Source organism: Antechinus flavipes, chromosome 5 (assembly GCF_016432865.1).
Source record: "Antechinus flavipes isolate AdamAnt ecotype Samford, QLD, Australia chromosome 5, AdamAnt_v2, whole genome shotgun sequence".
Taxonomy (NCBI): domain Eukaryota; kingdom Metazoa; phylum Chordata; class Mammalia; order Dasyuromorphia; family Dasyuridae; genus Antechinus; species Antechinus flavipes.
In genome coordinates, this window is record NC_067402.1 from 265,935,197 (window position 1) to 265,961,654 (window position 26,458).

Genomic DNA, 26,458 nt, shown 5'->3' on the forward strand with positions numbered 1-26,458 from the left:
CAAAAACTAGCATAGGCTTACTGTTGACCAGCTTTTTAAAGTCTTTTTTTTTTTTTATTAATGGCTCAAGTTGTTCTAAAAATGTATCTCTGAACCTACAGTTAACAGTTTTTCACTCTAGGATGTAGTTATTCAATGAAATAAAAGTTCACTAGCAAAGGGCAGTCTAATCGTCTTATATTTATTGTGAGAATAAAATCTACCTGTGGTAGTTTGAATAAGCTTCTGGATCTTTTGGACCTCTTTGAGATCCATAAGGCCCCTGTGAGACATGCCGCCTCTGCTTTAGAAATACCCTTTCCTCCCGAGTATAATTTCCACCCTACAGCTTTTTGAAACTCTCCAAATCTGGAATCTTCCATGCTAAAAAATTTCAATCCTAGCCTAATCTGTCAACTAGGACTAACTAACTTGCCTGGCACCTGCCTGTCTATGACATCAGAGGTGGGAAAACAATGGGATACCTGAGATCTTACCACTCCCTATAGTATAGCCCTTACCGGTTTTGTTTCTAACCAAGTAGATGGGGTGCCCCAAGCTTGTGCTGGTCAGAGTGATCTATTTTAGTATGCAGAGCTGCCCTGAAAATGACAGGGAGGGGGAGTGTGATAGTTCACGGCCTTAGAGTATACATTATGATCCAACCCACACACCATACTGATTAAAAACAAAGATCAGAGAACCAAATGGAAGCACTTGGTAATCTACCAGGACAAAGAAGAACCCTATACATTAAACCACCAACCTTCTCTACCGTTGCCCAAAGGCCAGAAGGCTCTAGGACCATAGACTGCCATGGTTATTACCCCAACTGGCCCTTACCCCTTAATCTGTGCTCAAGATCCCCCAATGAATTCCCTCAAGCCTCAAAACTTTCTTCATGTCAGTTAAAATGCACAAAATTAAAGGTCTCTTGTTTTTAGACCAACGGACTTAATTTTAACACTTGTAAAAGTCCAAAAACCACCACAATTGACTGAGATGCTAACCCTTTTACAGTCAGAAATTATCTGTATAATAAGGATTACATTAAGCCATTTCTAATTTCATTTTAGAAATATACATAATTCTGGATTACAAAGAACCTCTTTGTTTTTAAATTTTTCATATGTTTAATTTAAATATTATCATAAAAGAACATTGTTTCTCTAATTCATTCCTTTTCCTCTTAGAAGAAGAGTTTAAGGTCATAGATTTAATTCCCACTCAGATTTTTAAAGTGGGACAAGTTAGACTCTACAAAGGTTGGCTGACTAAGTTTTCAGGTTTTCTACTCATGAGGTTGATCACCAAGCTCCAAACAAAATATGAAATCTAGAACTTTTCCTCAGACTACTGGATCAACATGAAGTCATCAACTGCCAATCTTGGATCCCAATAAAGTTTCTCCCTTTACTGACATTTCAGTTGTTTACAAGCTCATTTGACTCCATGTCATGTATACAAGAGGCAAGTAGTACAGCAGATGTAGCACCAGGCCCGGAGTCAGGAAGACCCGATTCAAATCTGCTCTCAGAAGCTAACTGTATGACTCTGGGCAAGTCATTTAATCCTGTTTGCTTCAGTTTCCTTATCTGTAAAATAAGCTAGAGAAGGAAATGGCAAAATACTCCAGTATCTTTGCCCAAAAAAACCCCAAATGGGATCACAAAAAGTTGGACACAATTAAAATGCAAGCAATGACAAGTTTGCTTTAGATTTGAAAATAAAAATGTCAATAGGTTAAGATTACCACACTAAAGTAGCATTAACTAGGTTAGCTACAGCTAATATTTTAATTTACACCTGTGTAAAGGATAAGTGAGTAATGACAAAAATAGAAAAATCAGGCATTCTTCACCAAGGAATGCATGGACTCTTTGAGGGTCTGTCAACATAAATGGGGGAAAATCATATCTTGATTTCTAAATGAAATTAAGTATTTATTCCAATTATTCTGAGAAAAAAAAGGGAGGAATCCATGAACTTCAACTACCAAAAGAAGCCCATGACACAAAAAAGTCCTATTCCCCCTATACTTGTAAGATGAAAGTAAAATGAGAAATGTCAAAATTATGGTCATTTGCTGATAGCGAGCATGAAAAAAACATTTAGGTTAGAAGAAATGACATGAGCTTAAAAAGCAATAAATGGATCCCAGTTTGTGATATATGTCTGATATGTAAACAGATGAGTTTGATAGTAATAGGGGGCAGCTGATGAGATGAAGTTCCGAGGAAGCTATACTATCTAGATGGTGAAAATTTTGAATTGTATATATTAGGGAACAGTGAACACTGGAGGTTGATACACAGAGATGTTAATAGGACAAAAATAATATTAGATAAAGATAATTCTAGAAGCTAAATGGATCAGATGGAACAGAAGCTAAAAGCTGATGACAGACTACATTAAGTAATGGTCATGGAAAAGAAGAGCTCATCCAGTATAGAATTCTTTTCACCGATGTTAGCTGTGTGCAGCCATGGGGGAAAAAATCATATATTTACTCATTTTGTAAACATAAGAATTTGTTTAGATCCAGTGAATTCAGTGACTCTTTGTTCAAGTCACGGATCTCTCTCAATTTTAGTTTTCCTCATCTGTAAAATGGTACCTCGCTCCCTGCAAGGGATATAGTTTTTGTGAAGTGATTGGCACAGTCCCTTGCACACAGCAAATAAATATTACCTATGATCATCATCATTATAAACTGCATTTTTAAAATGTACAGTTTTTCTCAAGGGCTTGAAGTTAACAAGAGTTCATTATGTTACATTTGTATCTACAGGGTAACAAGGACAGGATATATTTAACAAATTTGACTTAAGAAATTAGGCTGATGGAGCAGCGAAAATGGTATAGTGGACAGAGCACCAGCCCTGAAGTCAGGAGAACCTGAGTTCAAATCTGGCCTCAGACACTTAATACTTCCTAGCTGTGAGACCTTGGGCAAGTCACTTAACTTCAATTGCCTCGGGGGGGGGGGGGGGGGGGGGGGGGGGAAGAAAGAAAAGAAAAGAAAGAAATTAGGCCAGTCTACTATTAGGCTATTTTCACTTAAAATGCACTTGCCTTATTACTCAAATTAGAGGCAATTCTGCTTTGTTATAATGAGTTGCAGTATTTTCTCTCTTCTAATGTATTCATTTATTGAGCAATTGTACATAAAATGCTGTTTTACGCCTGATTAAAATGGTTAGCTCACACTGTGTGCCTATGTCTCTTGAAAGTTGATGTTATCCTATGCACAGTCTTTGATCTAGTAATGTCTCTATTGGATCTGTATCCCAAAAAATGATCATGGAAGAAGAGGAAAGGACTCACACTTACAAAAATGTTTACAGTGATGCCTTTTGTAAAGTGGCAAGGAACTGGAAGTTGAGTGGATGTCCTTCAGTTGGGGAATGGCTGATTAAAGTTATGACATATGAATATAATGGGATATTATTGTTCTAAAAGAAATGATGAGCACTCTGATTTCAGAAAAGCCTGCAAAGACTTAAATGAACTGATTCTGAGTGAAGTAAGCAGAATCAAAAGGACATTGTATTTAGTTAACAAGATTATGGGATGAAAAACTGTGAGTGACTTGGCTCTTTTCAACAATGAGGTGATTTAAGACAATTCCATTATACTTGGGATGGAACGTGCTATCTGTAGCCAGAGAGAGAACTATAGAGATTGAATGTGAATTGAAGCATAATACTTTCAACTTTTTGTTTCTTTGCTTTTCCCTTCTTGTAGTTTTTTCCTTTTTGGTCTAATTTTTCTTGCACAACATAACAAATATGAAAATATATTTAAAAGAACTGCACAACAAAATAACGGAGGGAAAAGAAAAAATTAGAAAAACCAAATCTTACAAAAATGAATATTGAAAACAATATTGATACATATATTTGGAAAAATAAAGTACTATTGAAAGCCAAAGAAAAAGGAAGTTTATATTACTGAGAACAAAAATGAACAATTTTTTTTTTGCTGTTATTTTAATTTCAAAGCTCTATTAATGTGATTACAGGTATATTTTGCTTCATTGCCCTTCAGCGATATTGTGTTTACAATATTTACAAATTGAAGGCTTGTGGCAACCCTGCTCAAGCAAGTATATGAGCACCATTTCTCTAATAGTTCACATCTTATCTCTGTCATATTTTGTGAATTCTTACAATATTTCAAACTTTTTCATCATTATTATAACTGTTATGGTGATCTGAGATCAGTAATCTTTGATGTTATTATTGGAATTATTTTGAGAGTGCCATAAACCATGCCCATAAGGATGGTGAACTACATGGATAAATGTTTCATGTATTCTTACTGCTCCACAAAACAGTCTTTCCCTCTCTCTCTCCATTTCCTCTGGACCCCTTATTCCATGAAAAACAATAATATTGTAATCAGGCCAATTAATAACCCTACAATGGCCTCTGGGTGTTCAAGACATAGGAAAGAGTCAGATGTCTTTTACTTTAAATCAAAAGCTAGACATAAATAAACTTAGAGAGAAAGTTATGACAAAAGCCTAGATATGCCAAAAGCTATGACCCTGATCAATCCAATAGCCATCAATGCTAATATAAAATTTTACAACACAGAGATTATGATTTGATAAAGGTTTAGCAAATGATGGTCAGCATTTTTAACAATATTTTAAATTAAGATATATACATGTTTTTTAGTCATAATATTAGAAGTACTATATGATTAGCACTATTAATAGACTATAGCATAGTATAAACATAACTTTTATATGCACAGAGAATATAAACATTCATGTGATTCACTTTATTTCAATATTTGCTTTCTTGCCATAGTCTGGAACCAAACCCACAATATTGCCAAGGTATGCCTATGCACAAATGGTGAGGAATAATTACTTAGATTGATGTTCACAGTTGCTGAAATACACATTAGAAATAGGAAACTGCTTTCTTATAATTTTTGTGTTAATTTGTCCTAACAATGCCAGTATGACAAAAGGGTTCCATTATAGGAACATCTCCTCATATTTGGCCTCTTGCCACCTCTTACTCTATGAAAAAAATTACCCTGATCAACAAAATTCTTCTCAGCTAATGCTTTCACTTTCTTTCAGTTCTCTTCCTTTTCCCACTGCCCACTTAATGGTTTTTCAAAAATTAATTATATTAATCCCTCCCAATGATTATGGGCATTCAGGATCCCAAGACCTAATTAAAAGACATCCCTCCTTGAGTCCGATTACCCACATATGTGGTAAAAGCTATGCAAACAGAGATTACGAATAATACATTCCCAAAATGTCTCTCATTGTGACACAAGATAGCAAGTATTATTCTTTTCTTTACTTAAGAGATGAGTAAAGTCTGGCTCACAGAGGGTAAAATAACTTGATCAGAGTCATATGGTCAGCAAAATGATAGAGACTAAAGTCCCCTGACAAGTATAATGTGACAGTCAGGATTTATAAGAACCCAAATCTATTAACTCCTAGCAAAGTTCTTCAGATTCTTCAATAGTACCAGACTGACTCTTAGGGAAAAGATGTCAGAGTTGTGAAGGGTTTTTGTTTGTTCCCTATGTAATAATAATTTTAATAATCCCTATGAACAAGTTGATGCTGGATTATGATTGCAAGGAAATTTATATTCCAACTATTCATATTAGCAAACTCAAAATTTAAAACGAGATGAAAAACAAAAAATAACCAATTTTATTTCCTGTAATATAGTTATAATTACAATTAAATGGAGTTTCTACTGAGCCACACAGTTTCTAAAAGTGTGTTATCTATAGCTTAACCAAGACAATTTTCTTTAGAATAAGTGATAGAAAAATCTTCAGAATATATACTAACTCACTTGAATTAAATTTAATTATAAGTTAGTTTAAAAGTTAATAATACAGAGTAAAATCTGATTAACATTATGAAATTTTAAAAATATTTTTGCTTATTTTGCTTTTATGTCCACAAAAACAAAGAGCAGAAATAACTTTAGAAAGAAGATGTTATTAGAATAGATTTTTTTAAGAGAAATTACCATTTTATCACTCTTACAGCTATCATGCTAATTAATGAGAACAAGATAACATCTAAATAAAGAAGCCTTACTTTCACACTAGCCACTATACTTTCATTATATAAATATTAATGGAAAGTATAGAACTTTTTATTCATTGAACACCTATTTAATGTGATCCTCTACAATGTTTTTCATACTGTGCATATACTGTCTTTTGGATTTGTTTGGCGATTTTTTTTAATTACCTATAATGGCTATTTGATCAAGTTATTCCAGGTTGCAAATTTCCAATCAAACTAGGATTCCAATTCTATTCGTTACAGTAACTTGATTGTGAAAGCAAGACTCCAAGATAAAAACTGTTATCAACCACAGGCAAATGAAAAAGAATTCATAAGTACCTTTAAAATAAAATAAAGATCTTGGACTATTAATGATCTCTAAAGTGTCTTCTAGCTTTAAATTCTATGATCAAAAAAAAATTTTTTTTACGTGTGTGTGTGTCTGTGTGTGTGTGTGTGTGTATGTGTGTGTGTATGTATGTATGTATCTCACAAGCGCCATGGCTAGATTCTAGGTAGGAACAAAAACTAACCATCTGGTCTGTTAAACTTTTTTATTTATATAATATTAAATTGAACTCAATTTAAACATAAGCCTATCCTTCATATCTGGAATGCTCTCCCCCGTTTTCTGTGTCTTGGCTTCCTTTAAATCCCAGCTAAAATCCCATCTTCTACAGAAAGTGTTATCTTTCCAATTCTCCCTTAATGCTAATGCTTTCAACTCTTTGGATTATCTTCAATTTATTCTGTATAGAAGTTATTTGTACATAGTTCTTTTGTATGGTCTCCCCTGAGCTTCCAGACATGGCCTTTTTTTTGCTTTTCATTCTGTCCCTAGCACTTAGCACAATGCCTAGTACACTGCACATGCTTAATAATTGTTTACTGACTCCAAAATCCAGGAAGAACCAACATAACTAGGAGCTCAGAGCCAATTAGAAGCTGGATCATATAAAACTTCCAAGGCCCATTCTCAAGTATGTCATACAGAAGGACAATACATATGTTTCATCTGATAGCATGAGGCACCAGTCTAAAGGAAAACAAATGTAATGAGTATAAAAACTGGTAAAAGGTTTTCAATAAGCATTTTGTTATGATTCCAGAAACAAGTGAAAATGATTATAGGGTTCTACAATGATATGATTAAAGAGATTAGAACAAGATTACTTTTGATGTTCTAGACAAAGCAAAATAGACTGGGAAACAGATAAAAGTAGGCAAACTGGCAGGAAAAACAGTTTTGTAAACCAGGTGCAAGGAAGCAGGAACTTAGATTAGGATTTATATCTGTGAAAATAAAGAGAAAGGAGTAAATCTGATAACTATTAAAGCACAACATCTAGATTTGAATGTGAAAAGCTAAGCAAAAACTACTGAAAATATTTTCTCTCCAATATGATCATTTTAAGGAAGACACATATACACAACTCATATTTTGGGTAGGATAAGATTTTAATAACATTTTGGCCAGAAGTGCATTTATCAAGAAGTATGGGCAATAACTATGATTTTTTAAATCTAAAATAAATTATCTAAAAAAAAAATCTAAAATAAATTAGTTACTTGATTTTATAAAAAGCCAAAATATCAAAATGTAAATATTCTTATTATTATATAATTATAATATAATATATTATATTATAATAAGAATAAGTATGTCATACTGCCATAAAACCAGTGAGCTGGCCACTGAAGCCAAGGAGACCTGATTTGAATTGCGTGCTCTGGATAGCTCTCCTATGACTATGAATTACAGAGAAAGTGCTGACATGCACACTGGAGTGAGTTCCTCACCCGAGTTACTCTTTCCAATGAAATCATATATCCAGCCCCTATTTCTATGATGGCTTCTATAAACTAAGTAAGACAGCTTATCTTTTCCTTCCATAAATTAATAAATAGCAAACATTTTATATTGATTTTAGTTCACTAATTATGTAAGTAGTAAAATGTTTAGTTCTTACAAAATGCACTATGCATTATTTACACATTTTTGATTTGAAAGATATTTCACTTGAGATACATTAAATGGATCTCAGGTCTCACCCAGGTGAAGAGATGCAAATCACGATCCCTTCCTTCTAGCCCAGTCTGCCCTAGACCATATTGATCATCCATGTCCTCTCAATAATTCATCACATAAATGTCCATCCAACATATTGGGGGCCTTCTCTCATTTTATCTTCATAGTAAAAGACTACCTGAAAATTTCAAGGGTTGTCCATTGGCATCCCTTCCTCTTACCAAGAGGACCAGCCCATCTATATAATTTTTAGTTGTCTTTCTTTGACAACATCTTTTACTTCAAGGTGAAAAGTTAGGAAATCACCATGTGTTTCCCATTGCCCTCTTAATTATACTTATTTTCTATCCTTTGAAGACTACATGCAGCATTCCATGACTTACTATCTAGAATCAGTAGAATACCAGTATTAAAAAGATGGGTCTTTAAATTAAAAGGTTCAAGTAATTACAGAGTTTCAGTTCTCCAAGGCAATCCAAAATAATTTCTTCTTCCTATTTAATTCTGGGCTCAACTCTTTGTGCAGTTGTACAAATATTCATTGACAAACTTTAGAAGTTGCCATCCTAACTACCTACCACAGTCTAAACCAAGAGACATTCTTTTTCCACGTTTTTCTAAAAAGGACTGTTATGAATCTCATATCTGAGACTCAGGAATGTATTAATGTTCTAACATATAGATATAGTCAGTAACAACAGAGAACACACCTGGAAAACTTCACCATCTATAGATCAACTTGGACAGATTTCTCCATTACTGTAGAAAATGCATTTGATCTCCCTGATTTAGGTCCTTCCTGATAATAAAAAAAGGACCAAACAAGGTTTTCTCTTGTCTGTTTCAATAAATTTCGCAAAATTTTGATATAATTCTAGCAGTCACTTTCCCAGAAGAAAGTCTTTAAGATGGTATGCTGCTCTAGTAAGTCAAAAAAAATTTTTAAATCATCTACATAAGAGCTTTTTTGATGTCCTCAACTAATGAATCCCTACCACATTACCTTAAATTTATGTATTTTTGTATTCATTCATATACATATATTTTTGCACATATTTATAAATAACACATTTGTACGTGTATGAATGCATGTATACTGTCTCTTCTGAGAGACCTGAGAGGCCCTGAGGACAAAAATTATTTCATTTTGTCTTTGAATCTCTAGTGCTCATTACAGGGATTGGCACATGGTAATTGATTAATAAATATTTGCTGAGTCAACAATATTAAACAAGTGGAGTTTTACACTTTCTACATCTTCAGGTAATTCAATTCAATTCAATAAGTAATTGTTAAGTGCCTCCTATATACAAGGCATTGTACTAAGCCCTGGAGATACAAATGAGAAAAAGAAAGATAGTCCCTTCCCTCAGAGAGCTTACAATCTAAGGGGAAAGAACCACACACAAAAGGAAGCTAGAAGTTGAGAAGGAGAAGAATGTGGATACTAGAAAGGGGACATTTTGGAGTTGAAACCAATTAGAGTTGCAAATGGAAGGTAGAAAGCTATAAAGTTGAAATCCTGCCCTCTATATAGAAAAGTTTTGGAAAGAATTTGGTGCTCCACTGTACAGCCCTGCAATCAAAGGGAAAGGGACATTATGGGAAGTCTTATATTTGTATTCAACATCTAAGAAAGCAACAGGGTACTGAGATCAGAAGTGATTAGCTTATCCTTGGGATACATCTTGTTCTTTGGAGTTAAAACCAAAGAGATATTGCATGATGATAAAAGAAGTTGTCTACTGTGTGGAATATTGCCAGTAAAAGTCTGGGATCCTCAAGATGGATACTGAGCATTGATATTTAAATAATGATAATAATAATAATAATAATAATAATAACCTCAATGTGTAAGGGATGCATATAAGCTGGTAATTCTTAAGATCCAAAATTGATTGCACATCGCTATTAATTTCTCCTCCAGATAACCTTCAAATTTGATCCTTCAATGCCCTCTCAACTGTATTGTCTGTAATACTAAACTTTTTGATTTATACTTGGTCAAGCTGCTTTTCCCATATCTATTCTCTTCAGTGTCACTTTTTACCACCAATTTACCCATCATATATCTGCACAGTTGATTGTTCATTGGGGAGCTGACTATACCCCAATGGATGTGAGCTACCTGAGGGCAGACTTGTTACCTTTCATTGAGTCCCCAGATCTTGACACAAGGGTTTGCACAAAATGAGCACTTAAATACTTACTAAAACTAACTGATCTCTAATCCTATGAAGAGTCTACCATTAAAAAGTTTCATCATCATGACCAAAGTTTGTCATGTGTAATACTATACAAAAGTTTTAAAAATTTAAAAATGTCAGGCAAAGAATATAAAAATTAATATAATTGTTTTTAAGTTAATATAAATGAATCATATTGTCCTTTCTATACATATTGCTTCATACATATGCTCTCAATGTCAAACTGAAATTTCTTATGTGTTTTTGCTTGGCTAATGGAGAGACATATGGCAAAGGAAGGAAGCATCTTGCTATTGTTGCAAAGCCATAAAGGAACATTCAATAAGTTAAGAATGAGACACTCAGACAAGAACCTTTAGCTTCCTCACTATTGTCAGTAAATAACAAAAAACATTAGAACACTGGAAAAAAATTCAAATTGTCCATGACAAAAATTAAATTTTTTATAATCTGTCATAGCTATCTTTTTTTTTCTCCCTGCTGACTTGACTTTTTCTTCTTGACTTTTCCCAGATTTATAGCAATGCAATAGACAATACCAAGAACTATCCTTTTATCAAATGCCAGATCCACTGGCCCGTCAAAGAAGTTTTGAAACCTGAAGTTCCGTGAAAATTCCCCAAAGTCCTGAAAAGTACTAACAACAATAAATCGAGTTAAAATCCTAAACATTGTTCCATGTTCTTTTATACTAAAATATTGATACATTACTGCCAAATGAAAAAGAATTCTCACCTGATTTTTCTGAGTTAATTCATTAACTGAACTTTGAAGTTTCTGCAGCTCCTGTACATACACGGCAACTTCCTGGGGGCCTTTAGCAAGTTCACTTCTTAACTGGCTTATTGTGATCTAAGCAAGGAAAAAAAGTCAACAAAATGAGCTGGAGAATAAATTATTTCAATTCAATTCATTTGCTTTCGACTTCTGCCCTAAATCTCCCTAAAATTAAAGACTCAAAGTCGTCTAAATGCATTTTTTGCCCAATTCATAAAACAAAAACTTCATATATTTAAATGTATGTTTAAAGTTTGAGAAATGCAATATAACAAAAAGTACTAATTCTCGGGTTCCTAAAAGCTAAGCCAACAGAGAATTAACTATTAACCATGTGTTACAGTTTCCATTAACTTTAGCTTTCAATATGCTTTCATAGTGATGTATACGTACTGTGGATAATGATACTGTCAATAAAAGTCATAATTTTCTTCCAATTAAAGTAGGTGAAAAAAAAAAAAAAAAAGACCAAATGAAAACAAAAAGCACAGGCCCAACCTCTGATCCCTGAAGCATTCCACAGAATATTTGCTTTCAAGGTAACATTAACGACTAATGAGTAAGTATTCTTTGGATCTGGCCATTCATCCTATTCTGAATTTGCCTAAACCATAAGCTATCTCTACTAACTCTCTCCACTGTGCCCATAGAATGACCTGAGAACCTCTGGCAAATTCTTTCCTAAATTGTAGATCAACTTAATTGTAGCCTCCTTCAAATAGTAACTTTGAAAGGGATAATGTTTTTTGGTATGTATGAGTTACAATTTGTTTTCTCAAAAATTACATTAGTTTAGTTATATCTCGTGTGTGATGAAATTTCTATTAAAGGACATGGGCAATGCACATGAAAGAAGACAAAAAAAAGAGTGACTAAAATATGTGGCTTGATCAACTTTTCCAAAGGCCTCAGGCTTTCATATTTATTTAGTAAGTAGAAGCCTGGTATTTATAGTTTTGGCTACCAGTACTATATCTGTACCTAAAAAATATTCAAGTTGTTGCTACAAATCACAATTATAGAATTGATTCTTTTAATATTAAAATCTATTATAACAGACCTAGATCTTGCCCTCTAACATATTTGTCAGTGACTTGGATAGAGATATAGATGTAAAGGCCAAAAGGGAGCATGCCTCCAGAATAACAAACAGGCTAGGGATAGCTAGGTGGTATAGGGACAGAACACCCTTTTGTGAATTCAAATGTCTCAGATATTTACTAGATGTCTGATCATAGCCAAGTCACTTAGCCCTGTTTGCCTCAGTTTCCTCATCTAAAGAAAATGGCAAATGACTGCTATATCTGCCAAGAAAACCCCAAATTGGGTCAGGGAAGGTTCGAACATGACTGAAACATCAAGTAACAACAATGCTTTTTCATCTGGCTCATAAATTGTCCCAGAGGCAATTCTGAAAAACTTCCAAAATCAGTTCAGCAATAATCCAATCACTAAGATAAGTGTCCAGACTCCTACAGCAATAACTTTGAAGTAGAATATGATGTAGATTTAAAGTAAAATTCTGAAATATAATTTTTTTTAATTCATCTTGTTACAGGTACCTTATGCAAGACATTACAATAAAATAGATCCATATTTTAGTAACTGATGTTTACTATAATGAAAATTATGGTTAAAAAATAAAGCACATATGAAAATTCAAAATGTCCACTATGCGTGAATTTTTGAGAATGATACATGTTTCTACAACTCTTCATCTTATCCATTTCTTCAAAACAAATAGGTATCTTCATAATTTTTCCTTGAACTACCATATAGTTTTAAAGTGATTACCAATGTTGGTGGCTTAGTTTCAAATTCCTGTAGCCAATAATACTATTACAGAGCAAAAAAATTTCATTAGACTAACACATTAAAATATATTGATAATAATCAGATTATTAGATGTGATTCTGCTACTTTACTTTTTTTGCCCATGTTATAGTTAAATGACACAAATGCCAATGATCTCACCAAACAAGAGTGTAAATTACCATATTTCATTTGTTTGTTTGTTTGTTTTTTATTGAAGCTTTTTATTTTCAAAATATATGCAAGGATAATTTTTCACCACTAACCCTTGTAAAATCTTTTCCCTCCTTTCCCCCAACTCCCTCTCCTAGATGGCAAATAATCCAATATATGTTAAACATGATAAAAATATATGTAAATCCAATATAGGCATACATATTTATACAATTATCTTGCTACAGAAGAAGAATCAGATCAAAAAGAAAAAAAAATTGAGAAAGAAAATAAAATTCAAGCAAACAACAAAAGAAGGGAAAATGCTATGTTGTGATCCAGACTCAATTCCCACAGTTCTCTCTCTGGGTATAGATGATTCTCATCACCATAAGATCATTGGAACTGGCCTAAATTGTCTCACTGTTGAGATGAGCCACAACCTAAATTACATTTCTATCTGTATTAGTAAATATTTTATTGATATAAAATATATATATATATAGGATAGATTGTCTTTACATTTCCAATTCAATATTTACAAATAAACGTAATAAACCAATAAAACTAATAATTAAAGAAAAAAATACTGTCTTATATTTGTTACCTATTCTAACTTGAAAAAGTAAATTTAGAAATAATCTGATGATCTAGCACCTTGCAGGTGAGGAAATAAGTCCATGGAGGATAAATCATCTGTGACATCGAAAAATCATATCAGAGCAAGGACTAAATAACAGAAAAACAGAAAAAAAAAACTGCAGTGGGGGACATTACCTCTAAATCAAAACAAATTTTTCTCCAGGAAACATTGTCTACTGCATACAGACAGTCTGACAAGTTCACAGTTACATTACAGTAAAGAAAAAGGGAGAACTAAATTCCACTTACTATTAATGTTTAGGAATAAAGAATGGCTAAAATATCAAGTTGAGTTGACTAATGGAATTAATTTCCCTTCAAAGGGATAAAGACACTACATTCCCTTATTCCTTCCTCAGAGTCTCAAAGCCACAAAACACTGTCTTTGTAAGCCACAAAATTGTGTACAAAAAGAGCACCACAATAATGAAAGATTAACACTGCCAATTGTTTACCATAATGATTTAATAATTTATTGTTTTAATACAGTATTAAACTTCTACTGTCAATAAGTGATCATCTGATAACTAAACCACTTAACAAAAACAAAATTAACAAAAACAAATAGTTACTGCAACATATCTAACATATATAGGACTGCTTGCCATCTAGGGGAGGGGGTAGAGAGAGGGAGGGGAAAAATCAGAACAGAAGCGAGTGCAAGGGATAATGTTGTAAAAAAAATTACCCTGGCATGGATTCTGTCAACATAAAGTTATTATAAAATAAAATATATATTAAAAAAACAAAAACAAATAGTTACATGTTTAAGATTTTGAAACTATTATGAAAGAAATTGTTTCTTTCATAGGAATTATGTAACATAAAAATTATTACTATTATTGGTGAATAATTTTCAGAAAACAATTGCTTCAAATGTATATCCATTAAAAAGCAAAAGAACAAAATACAACATAATGAATGAAAGATGGAAGCCTGCATTGACAAAACATCCACTAAACCTACCTATCATTCATCAAAATATTCAGTCAAATGTTGCCAAACCATGATATACCTTATGTAAGAGTACTTGCAAAAAGTATTTTTATAAGCTAGAAGAATTTTTTTAATTCTGTATAATTACTGTCTTCTAAAATAATAAAGGTAAAAACCAAAAACATTTATAATGCCTCACATTCTTCACTAATCTCTTTATATATGGGTTCCCAGGCTTAATTTCATACATGATATTGTGAATTTAAAATTTACTGACAGCAACAAATCTGGCATATGGGGTGATGGGGGGGAGAAGGGGACAGAATTTTCTCATTCTAGCAATATTTTCTTTAAATATTAAATGTGAAATTATATTTAAAATACAGACTCTAACTGGCATATAAGTTGTTTTTTTTGTTGTTTTTTTTTTTTTTTTTGTCAGATTGTCTCCTAATGCTAGTGGTTCTAAGGAAAAGAAAAAGAAAAATAGAGGTCTCCAGAAACCACACATGCATAAATATTATTACACAGTAAAAAATTTCATATTAGATTAACACATTATATATAAACAGAATTAGGAAACTCATCATAATCAGGTTATCTCAGAACTTCATTACCTCTGAGTTAGCACAATCAGCCTGTAGCTTTCTACATTCCTCTTTGAGTTTCTCTGACTCTTTCTCACGCTCCAAAGTCATGTTGTCCATTAAGGTCTGAACCTGGACTAGTTCTTTCTTCAATACAGCAACATCTTCTACACCAGGTCTTTGAAGCTATGAGCAAGGAAGCAAAATTGAATTAAAAATTACAATGAAATATATAATTCCTATGAGCTCATTACAAAGTAATCGATATATGAATAATTCTTAAGCAAGTAATTCTTAAACAATTGCTTTTTTAAAAATTCATAATAGTTGGTACAATGAATTGTGTAGTGATGATCTTTTTGACTAATGTTATGCAAGACTTCTGTAACAAGATAAAATAAACTCATGTTTATAAAAGTAAAATGAAACTTGAAATGGATATTCTGGATGCAGAGGCAGCTAAGTAATACAGTGGATAGAGTGCTGAGCCTGGAATCAGAAAGATCTAAGTTCAAATCCAGCCTCACACTTAAGAGCTGGGGTATCCTGGGCAAGTCACTTAACCTCTGCTAAAATCAGTTTCCTCATCTCTAAAACAGAGATAATAATAGCACTTAACTTACAGGATCATTATAAAAATAAAATGGCAATATTTATAAAGCACTTCATAAACTTTCAAGTGCTATCTAAATGCTGGTAATTGTTCTCATTTTTTTTATACATAGATACATGTCTCAATAGTAATCTATGATTCATTTGTCAGAATTTGCTTTCCAAGCAACCAAGAAACTATCAGTGATGAGCTTTCCACAGAATGCTATTTTGTATGTAATAAAGAATTCAACATGATGCCCACTTTGTAATATAACTTATATGAAGCAGACTAGGAAATTATTGACAGTAACTTTATATAGTCAAAATAACAAAAAACACATTTTCATAAACTTAGGATGGTTTGATATTGTCAAATATACTACATTTGATGTGACATTTAAAAGTTAGTACCGTTGCATACTATTCCATTTGGTATCTTAGTTTTACTGTGCCATTTTTAAAAGTGGACAAATAACAGAACAATTCTCCAGGTTCAAAGCCATAATAACAAAAAGCCATAACAACAACATGCCAAGTTAAATTGCAGATTCAGAGACGGGATCTATGGTTTCATTGATACATGAAACTTCAGATGAGCAAAGTCTTTCTTCTTACTAACGCAGGTCACACCTCCTCTGCAACTTGAATCTTAAAGAGTTACATAAACTTTCAATTACCACTGATCAGCATTAAATGAATTTAAGTCTTCCTGGCTCTGAAACCAGCTCTACCAGTACTACATTACCTCTCACCAAATCAATGAGTTACACCATTTAGATTGTGTTCTTGTTCTCCCTCTTCTTTTCTCTACCTCTTCCCTCTTTCTCCTTCCACCCCCTCCTCTCTCTCTCATGGAGAGACCAGGTAACAGGAGCCAGATCTGTGATTTCATATGTGGAGTTCTCTCTATGTATAAACCACCTCCACCAATGTATATAACAACCTGTTTATAACTTTTAGTTTTAGAGAGCTGCCAGTGGCATTGTTTTACTTGTCCAGGAACACAGAGCTAAATAGGAGAGGCAGGACTTGAACCCTGACTCTAAGGCCCACTCTTTCCCACATCATACCCCATATTGATTTTCAAATTACAATCCTAAAAAGTGTAAATAAATCCCATTATAAATTAGATTTCTAACACCTATGTTTTATATACATATACACACACACACACACACATACACACACACACACACATAACACACATTATGATAATACTGGAAAAACAATTTTCAAATTTAAAATAATGGATAATGTTTATAGCAGCCCTTTTTTGTAGTGGCAAGGAACTGGAAATTGAATGGATGCCCATCAATTGGGGAATAGCTGAATAATACATATGTTATGGTAAGTTATGGTAAGTGAAGGTAATGGAATATCATTATTCTATAAGAAATGATCAGGATGATTTCAGAAAGGCTTGATGCTAAGCGAACTGAGTAGAACTAAGAGAATACTATACATAGCAACAAGATTATGTGATGATCAACTGTGACTTGACTCTTTTCAACAATGAAGTGATTCAAGGCAATTATAAAAAACTTATGATGATGAAAGCCATATGCATCCAGAGAGAGGACTATGGGAACTGAATCTAGATCACAATATAGTATTTTCATCTTTTCTGTTATATGCTTGCTTTTTTTTTTCCTTTCTCATTTTTTTCCTTTCCGATCTGATTTTTCTTATACTATATGATAAATGTGGAAATATGTTTAGAAGAATTGCACAAGTTTAACATATATTCAATTACTTGCTATCTAGGAGAGGAAGGGGAAAAATTTAGAATACAAGATTTTGCAAGGATAAATGTTGAAAACTATTTTGCATGTATTTTGAAAATAAAAAACCATTATAAAATAAATAAATAAATTTCCCTAGGAAACAGTTTTAAAAAAGTTCCAAAAAAAATTAGGCTAAAAAAAATTAATAATTAATAAAGTTTCATTAAGATATATATTTCCAATATATGGCACCTCAAGATATTATATATATATATATATATGTATATTTTTTTTAATGAAAAAATACATAATATTAAAAGAAGAGCACCGATATGTGTGTGAAGCAAGTCGATATATACTGGGAAGGAAAGATAGAGATGATAAATTTGGGTTTAGATTTCTCAATGGACGTATAGCTATTTGGAAACACTGGACTGAAGCCAAGGTTGGAGCTACAGATTAGAGTCATCAATAAACAACTAAACTAATACAGACACAATGTTCTCTGGATAAAGACAACCTTGCTGAAGTATTATTGGTGTTGTTGTTTTAAGAAAAAAAGAAAAAGGAAATAAACTTCTATCATATAATCTAAAATAAATTACCAATTCAGTCTTTAAATCTTGAATTACAGTTGTCTCTTTCTTTAACTCTTCAGTCAAGCTTGTCACCTTCTGTTCAGCAGCTTCTCGAAGCCCCTTTTCTTCATCATACTTTGATTTTATATCTAATTATAAATAGTCACACAAAAGTTATTTCTATAATTTTTAATTCAAATTCATTCTTTCATCATACAGCCATATGGATAAATAAGCGCAACACCCTCCCCAAGATAATGAATTTTTAAAATTATCTAATCTGACATTATTTCTCTCAATTTTAAGTCAAACTAATAAGTTACCATATAATAGCACTTAATAAAACAATTTAGAATTTAAATATTTTTAAAATTATCTAAAATAAAAGGGAAAACATAGGTAAAAGTAAAATTTTACCTAAAATTTCAAACAAAAAGAAATGAGCAATTTCTACATTAAAATGTTACACAATTTTTTGTACTCCCAGGAGAAAATCAGCAACTGGTCTATAACTTAAAATATCATAGATTTATCTAGGGACAGATATATCTTGCCCCAGGTCATAAAGTATGTTTCAGATATAGGACTTAAGCCTAGGTCTTTCTGACTATAAGGCTGGCCCTCTATCCACTAGTTATGATTTTTTTCAATTACATTTTATATAGCCATCAGCCATATTTCAAGAACAAATAAGCAGGTAGAATAAAATTCTTTTGACAAATGAACAAACAAAGCAACTACTCCAAACAGATGTACTATTCCATGTCCATGTGTTACATTCTAAAAAGAAAACTGCTAAGTAATGATAATTCAAACTAACCAAAGGAAATCCAGTAATATAAGGACATTTCGAACATTCAGTACTGACAACTTACCTGCAACTTCTGTAGCAAGCTGAGCTGCTTTCTGCTCAAATAAGTCTTTCATTTGTTTAATATTAAAGTTTTCAGTTTGAGCTTCATCTAATTGTTGTTCCAATGACTGGAGCTCTAGAAAAAAAATGTAATATTTACTAAAAATGGATTGCAATCATAAGCGCATAGGATGCCATTATTATCAGTAGTGATAATTCAACTGCTACATTTGATTTTACTGACACCATCCTACTACCTACGATTTAAACCATTTCCAAACTCCAATGTCCTTCAAAAGCCAGTCAAATTCCTGGTATTACCTCAAGTGTTTCCTGATCTCCTCAAATTATGAGAGCTTCCCATATGCCAAAAAACCTACTTAGAAAATATTTGGAGTTTACTTGTCTATATACAATGAAAACTAAGTTCCTCAAAGACAAAGGTGATTTTGTTTTTGTCTATCCACTATGCCTGGCACATAAATAGAAGCTACATAAAAACTAAATTATTTTGAATCATTCAAGATAAAAGTTATGGAATCTATCACCTTTCAAAATAGAAGGAAAATATAGATTAAAGTCCAAAGTATATGTAAATATTTCTGCATTAAAATTTTATTTTGGTTCCACATTTGGAAACTTTTGCCTTCAATTCCTATCCCCTTGTCAGTACTCACTTTACCTTCAAAATATTTTGTATTTACTTATCTGCTTATAGGTTTTCTCTTTGTAAAAGATATGTTCCTTGAGAAAAGGAATTTTTTTTTCAGTTTTTCCTCTATTTCTCAGTGTCTAGAATTGAATTCTGTATGTTTATTCAAAATCATTAGCTATAATTTTTTTAATGAAAAAATATATAATATTAAAAGAAGAGCACCTAAGCCAACCACAACATACCATCAACTAGTAATGTTTATGGAGAATAATAATATATAATTTTATATATTATTTTAGCTAAATTCATATATATATTTAGCTAAATATAATTTTAGCTGGTAATTTCAATTTTCCCACACCTAAAGCTTCACAGAATATATCTGCAAGCAACATTTTAGCTAATTTAGATAGATGTTCAAATTAATTAGTTAACAAGCATTTACTAAGCACCAACTGTTCAGTGCAAGGGAAGCAAATTCTACTTTCTAAGGGTTTATATACTACATTCAGCATGTACATACATATCTGAACCCAGTATGAGTTAACAATCTTAATTCACCATAGTAGAATGAAATTTTTATTTAAGCAGAACTAGCATATTTAAACAAATTTACCTGCTGATGAATCTGCTGTCAATCCATCAGGTTTTAATTCCTTAATGAAAATAAAACAAACCATTAGTACAAAGCATAGGCAACACTGGCTATGATATGACAGATAGTGTCTTAGTTCTGGTTGAAAGTAAGGAGTCTGGGAAGCATTTTTCAGCTAATTGACATTATTCAGCAGAAGAGTATCATCTGGGTATCAGTCCTGACTCTGAGGCCTTCACTTAAGCCCTTTTGAATTCATTTTCTTCATCTATAAAAATCAGGCAGTAACATATTATGAACCTTGCAGAAATATTATAAAGAAAATATTCTAAAAGTCTCAAATTATTAAAGGGTATTCAATCTCCTCCTCTGATGGCTCTTGATCTCTCTCCTGCCCACTAACCATCATAATTCCCCAAAGCTCAATTTTTTCTATCAGACCCCTGATTAGCTTCCAAGGTATAATTTTTATCCTTAAACAAATGATTCCTAAATGTACTTATCCAGTCAAAGTCTCTCTCCTGACCTGCACTCTCACATCACCAACTATTTATTGGACAACTCCAACCGCTTATGCAACTCAAACTCAACACATCTAAACAGAACTCATTATCTTTCCCACCAAAACCTTTTCTCTTCCAAATTTCCCTATTCCTATTAAAGTAAATATCATTTGAGTCATCCAATTTTTAAAAAACTGGTGTGATCCTCAGACTCTCACTCATACATTTCTAATCAGCTAACAAATCATACAGTTTTATTCTCTATAATTCTCATATATGTCTCTTCTCTCCATTTACATAACACAACCCTAGCTCTCAACATCAAGTCTCTTCTTACTCCAATATACCTTCCATATGGCAGCCAGCAATTGTCTTAAAATATAGGTCTATGTTATACCACCATTCTCCTGAATAAACTCAAATGACTTCTTAGTATCAATAAGATCAAATATAAAGTGCTCAGTTTGATATTTAAAGCTCTTCATAACTTGGTCCCTTCCTCTCTTTCTAATCTTCAAACATTTTTTTTTTCCTTCCACAAATTCGGCTTCAACCATATCTCTCACTTGCTGTTCCTTATATGTGATAGCTCATCTCCTTTTGTGTATGGGCTGTCCCCAAGTCCTAGAAAAAGCTCTCCCTCATAACATCCATCTTTAAGAACCTCTGGCTTTCTTTAAGACTCAGCCTAAGTCTCTCACCTCTTGCAAGAAAACTTTCCTGGAATCTCCAAATGTTAGTGTCTTCCCTCTAAATTTATCTTGAAGCTATGTCATGTGTATCTTGTAAGCACCAATTTATTATGTATGTGCTGTCTTCTCCATCAGAATGTAAGCTTTTTAAAGGTAGGGAATGTTTTGACTTTTTCTCTATTCCCAGTCTTAACAGATTGCCAGGCACATAGTATGCAAACATGCTTGCTAATTAATTGTTTATAGTTCTGAATTAAAGGACAAAATTTTTCTCCAGCATCTTCTTAATTGACCTAACAGAATCTATAATATAGACTCTATCATAGGCCACTGTGTATGTGCATGACTCTACTATGGATACTATCTAAATAGAGCCGTCCTAGACTTGAGGTTGGAAAACTTGCATTTGAGTCCTCATTCTGCTACTTGCTAGGTGTATCACTGACCAAACAGCAGTTAATCTCTGGCTCCAGTTGTCTCAATCACCAAAAATTTATTAAATATCCAACCTATGCCTAGCATTAGGATAGGTGCTGGAGATACAAAGCATAAATGAGACAGTCCTTGCCCTCAAAAACTTACATTCTTCCACATTCTCATATACAAAATGGTCACATATTTTCAACACCTATCTTACAAATTATTATGAAAATGTAAAGCACATTAAAAATATAAAATGCTATGGAAAAGTCAGCGACTATAACATTATGACAAACAGCTTCATAGGTAAATTTAAAATAACTTTAGCATTTTATTATAATGCTTAACAATAAAGTTAATGGGTTTTCTCAAAAAAAACTTCCGTAAAATATCATGATTTAAAACATGTACTTGAAAATTATTTTCAGATTAAGAAAGTATTCATTTAAAAAATTTTTACATCTAGTACAATGGGACTAAATGACACTAGCTACTAAGAATCATGCCAGTTTTTCTAAACAATTTTATTTCCTAATTTTCAAAAAACAAATTTTCTATGCTACAATTGCTTCTTACCTCTTAAAGAATTATTTTCAACATGAGATTAAAAAGCATTATTTTCTTTAAATCTAGAAGTCAGTATTTCTCTATTCGCTTTGAGATACAAAGCATGACACAGAAAATGATTAGCCATGAATAACATAAACAAAGAGCATGAATAAATAAAAAAGCCTTTCCAATTAGAAAAGCTAACTCTCAGCATAACAGACACAACACAAAACATCGTACACAGAAGAAAACAGCCTAAATAATATTCAAATTGGGCAATCAGCTCTTGGACAATTAAGGTTTCCAATTATGGGGAACTGGCTAATAGAACCAATTCTAATCTAATTTTCTAAATCTATAGGATATATGTTATCCAAAAAAAGTATCATTTTTATCCCATTAAATTCACTGTTCTTGGATTTACATTTCTTTACTCATTTGGGTTTATATTAAAATAACCAAGGTAAGATTTTTAAATACACTCCATATACCATTCATTTGAATTAAAAGGAAATATAGCACACTTGATATTACCCAGAATGAAGCAAATTTTCAAGTCATTGTAGCAGGTCATCTGCTTACAAAAAAAAAGGTAATAAGGTCCAATAAAACCTTAAAATGTAAAACTAAGCTTCACATAAACATGCTTCAAGTATTTTAAAGCAATTACTTGCTGCCGCTGCCCTTGTAATTTTTCTAATTCTTTCTTCAACTCTTCTGAGTACCATTTTTCTTCCTAATAAGAAAAGGAGTCTTTTTTAGCTCACAAGCCTTGAACATTGTTTATCTAAAACACTAAAAATAAGTAAATACAAAACGTTTTCTTTCCAACCTTCAGTGAAGCCTGTAGGTCTTGGACCTCTTGTCGGAGTAGTATCACATCTTCTCTGAACATATATGGAAACAAAAGGGAAAAATAAGGATTACTTGCATTAGTATATTCAAACAAATAATAGTCAATCTTTTATCTATTAAGAAAATGTCTTTTACATGAACTGATGCTAAGTGAAATGAGCAGGACCAGGAGATCATTATATACTTCAACAACAATACTATATGATGATCAATTCTGATGGATATGGCTCTCTTCAACAAGGAGCTGAACCAAATCAGTTCCAATAGAGCAGTAATGAACTGAATCAGTTACACTCAGCAAAAGAACTCTGCAAGATGACTATGAACCACTACATAGAATTCCCAATCCCTCTATTTTTGTCCCCCTGCATTTTTGATTTCCTTCACAGGCTAATTGTATACTATTTCAAACTCAGATTCTTTTTGTACAGCAAAATAACTGTATGGACATGTATACATATATTGTACTTAACTTATACTTTAACATATTTAACATGTATTGGCCAACCTGCCATCTGGGGCAGGGGGGTGGGGAGGAGGGGAAAAGTTGGAACAAAAGGTTTTTGTAATTGTCAATGTTGAAAAATTACCCATGTATATATCCTGTAAATAAAAAGCTATAAAATAAAATTAAAAAAAAAAGAAAAAAGAAAATGTCTGCCAAATCATTAAACATTAACACATCAATTTTCCCTACCTAAAAATAGTCTAGTATGAAATTCTATATACAAAAGAGAGAGAGAGAGAGAGAGAGAGAGAGAGAGAGAGAGAGAGAGAGAGAGAGAGAGAGAAACTGCTTAAGTTGGTTGGTTAGTTGGCATTCAAAACACATTTTCTCAAATGCTGGTATAAGAAATTGGTTCTCAGGTTTGCATGTACAAACTTACTTAATACACCACAGAGTTAAATTATAGTACCAATATTGCTATAAAACTTATTTGCTAGTTAAACAGTATTTTTCTTGAAATATGTATCTGAATTTTTAATCTGGACTGTTGGCAATACACTAATTGTAAGATAAAAGCCACTGGCAGCACTCGTGAAAACTGAGAGACAGCAGGATAGCATGGTAAAGGGCTAAGAATAGTAGAGTAAGATTAGTTGTGGCAATAAGAATGAGTAACTTTGCCAACAGGACAGGAGAAGGAGAAGAAAATAATTAGTTGCAACAATGCTAGGCAGAGGAATTATATAAATACAAAGAGGGACATGAGTCCCTGCCTATCAGCTATTTGTAAATGAGGATTGTTTATATGTTAGAAAACAAGTGAATCCATTTTTTATTAAATGAACTCATTTTCAAGCGTGAAATATGAACACACATATGTCTTTTTTAATACTGACTTTTTTTATGTAACTTTTCCCTGGGAAAACACCAAAGGAGAACATAATGTAAAATTACTCCAAAAATACTCCAAAATTTTTTAAAGATGTTAAAAAAAAAACATAAAACCATGTAAATTTATGTAAGAACAACCATTCCTCTTACTTATCATATGAAGAAATAATGTGAAACAACTTTATTAAGATTTACTGAACTTCCAAAAGTAAAAAATATATATACATATACAATTTCATTTGGAGAACAAGTCCACTAGGCAAAGATCCAAGCATCACATCTAATTATCAGCAGTAATAGTCTGAAATTAGCCACAAATTACATGCAAAATCTAAAGTTCAAATAGTATCCAAAACACTAAATTAATTTAGAGTAATTCAGAGTAATCTAAGCTTTATAAATGAACTCTTTTGTGAAAATGAAAGGTGTCATCAGAAACTGTATTAAGACTTCACTACAAATTAGAATACGTGGGCTCTAGATTCAACACTTTTAGGTGGATAAAGTTTATTTTTGTGTTAGTCTTGAAATAGACATAGGAATTCACGTAACACATGAACTAAAAAAAAAACAAATTAAGCTAACAACATCATGGTATTTGCTTATATTTTGATATCTGCTTATCACAGAAATTATTTTTATGTTTTCCTTTGTATTCTACCACATAATTGTTTTTTTAATATTTAGCTAAAATATTTTTTAAATTTTTTGGAAAATATTTAACCTCTCTATACTTTAATATTTCAAGAAACTCATAGTTTCATAAATTACAATATTACTCCTAAAACAGTTTATAATCTATTCATACCTCAGTTGCATTGCTAGAATTAAAAAAAAAAATCACTTGGTAGACCAACTTTCTAGTGAAAATCACTATAAGAAGCACATCTACCCTCAAATAAGTAAGGAGTGCTATAAATAACATGTTATTATGAAAAACCTAATGTGAACTCAAGACTAGACTTAATATGGAAAAAATATAAAAAGTTTTCACAAGCAGTAGTAAATAGATAAATTTATAAGGTTAATCCTTCATTTATAATTGATTTTGTCTCATTTTAAAATCCTCAAATGGCTATGTATATTTGCTGCCATTTAGTGTATGTAACTGAGTTTTAAAAGTTCAATTAAATGGATTGACCCTCTCTGAATATAGAAGAAAAAATATATATTAAAAAAAAATTTTTTTTCCAGTTGTGATTTCAGAAAAATATAATAATCAGCATAGTTGCCAGCCAGCCCATACCAGTAGCCATCAGAAGAAAAGGACAGCAGGAAGGCTGATATCTAAATAGAACTTTCTACAGGCATACACAAAATTGGTTTTCAACCTGCTCAAAATTGGTTTTCAACCTGCTCATAGAATCAAAAACATCACCAAATATTAGCCTACAAATATATTCCACTTTACCGTTTTAAAGACTCTCCTCCATGACTTGATTCATTACCAGAATCATGAACTGCCTGATAATGCTTGAAAAGCTCTTCAGCAGATCCATGAGATTTCATACACTGGGGACATATGAAGCCCTTTTGAAACATAAAAGGAAAAAAAATAAGTTTTTTTATATTGTAAAAATTACTTGTACATTTATTTACAAGCCATCCTAAATATTTCCTTAATATTTTTATCCAATAATTGATAATTATGACAATCATAAATTCTGAAATTTTGCAATGTAATTATAATAGCCATTCTGAATAACTACATTGTTAAAAGAAAACCACATAGATCTAAAATACTATCTTTGTTAATAATTTTAATTAATATTTATGTATTTATATTTACATAGTTCTTTTTTAAAAATTTTTTTTAACTTTTCAGCACTTTCTAATTGGCTATATCAATTTTGTTCTATAATAACAATTGTTATTGGCAGCATAGCATAGTAGAGAGCAAGCAAAATCT

General features: G+C 32.1%; 1 protein-coding gene across 2 annotated transcripts in view; it reads right to left on the reverse strand.

Annotated features, from left to right (window-relative positions):
- Positions 1-26,458, reverse strand: part of EEA1 (early endosome antigen 1) — a 120,187-nt gene that overhangs the window by 52,751 nt on the left and 40,978 nt on the right. The window contains exons 3-10 of one of the 2 annotated variants that reach the window (XM_051963619.1): positions 25,961-26,079; positions 23,188-23,242; positions 23,026-23,091; positions 20,213-20,252; positions 18,964-19,077; positions 18,116-18,237; positions 15,223-15,378; positions 11,021-11,137 (exon numbers count right to left, since the gene is read on the reverse strand). In XM_051963619.1, coding sequence (XP_051819579.1) covers positions 11,021-11,137; positions 15,223-15,378; positions 18,116-18,237; positions 18,964-19,077; positions 20,213-20,252; positions 23,026-23,091; positions 23,188-23,242; positions 25,961-26,079 — 789 coding nt within the window. Of the gene's footprint in view, positions 1-203; positions 378-11,020; positions 11,138-15,222; positions 15,379-18,115; positions 18,238-18,963; positions 19,078-20,212; positions 20,253-23,025; positions 23,092-23,187; positions 23,243-25,960; positions 26,080-26,458 lie in introns of those variants that run through there. The other variant, XM_051963620.1, reaches the window with a different exon arrangement.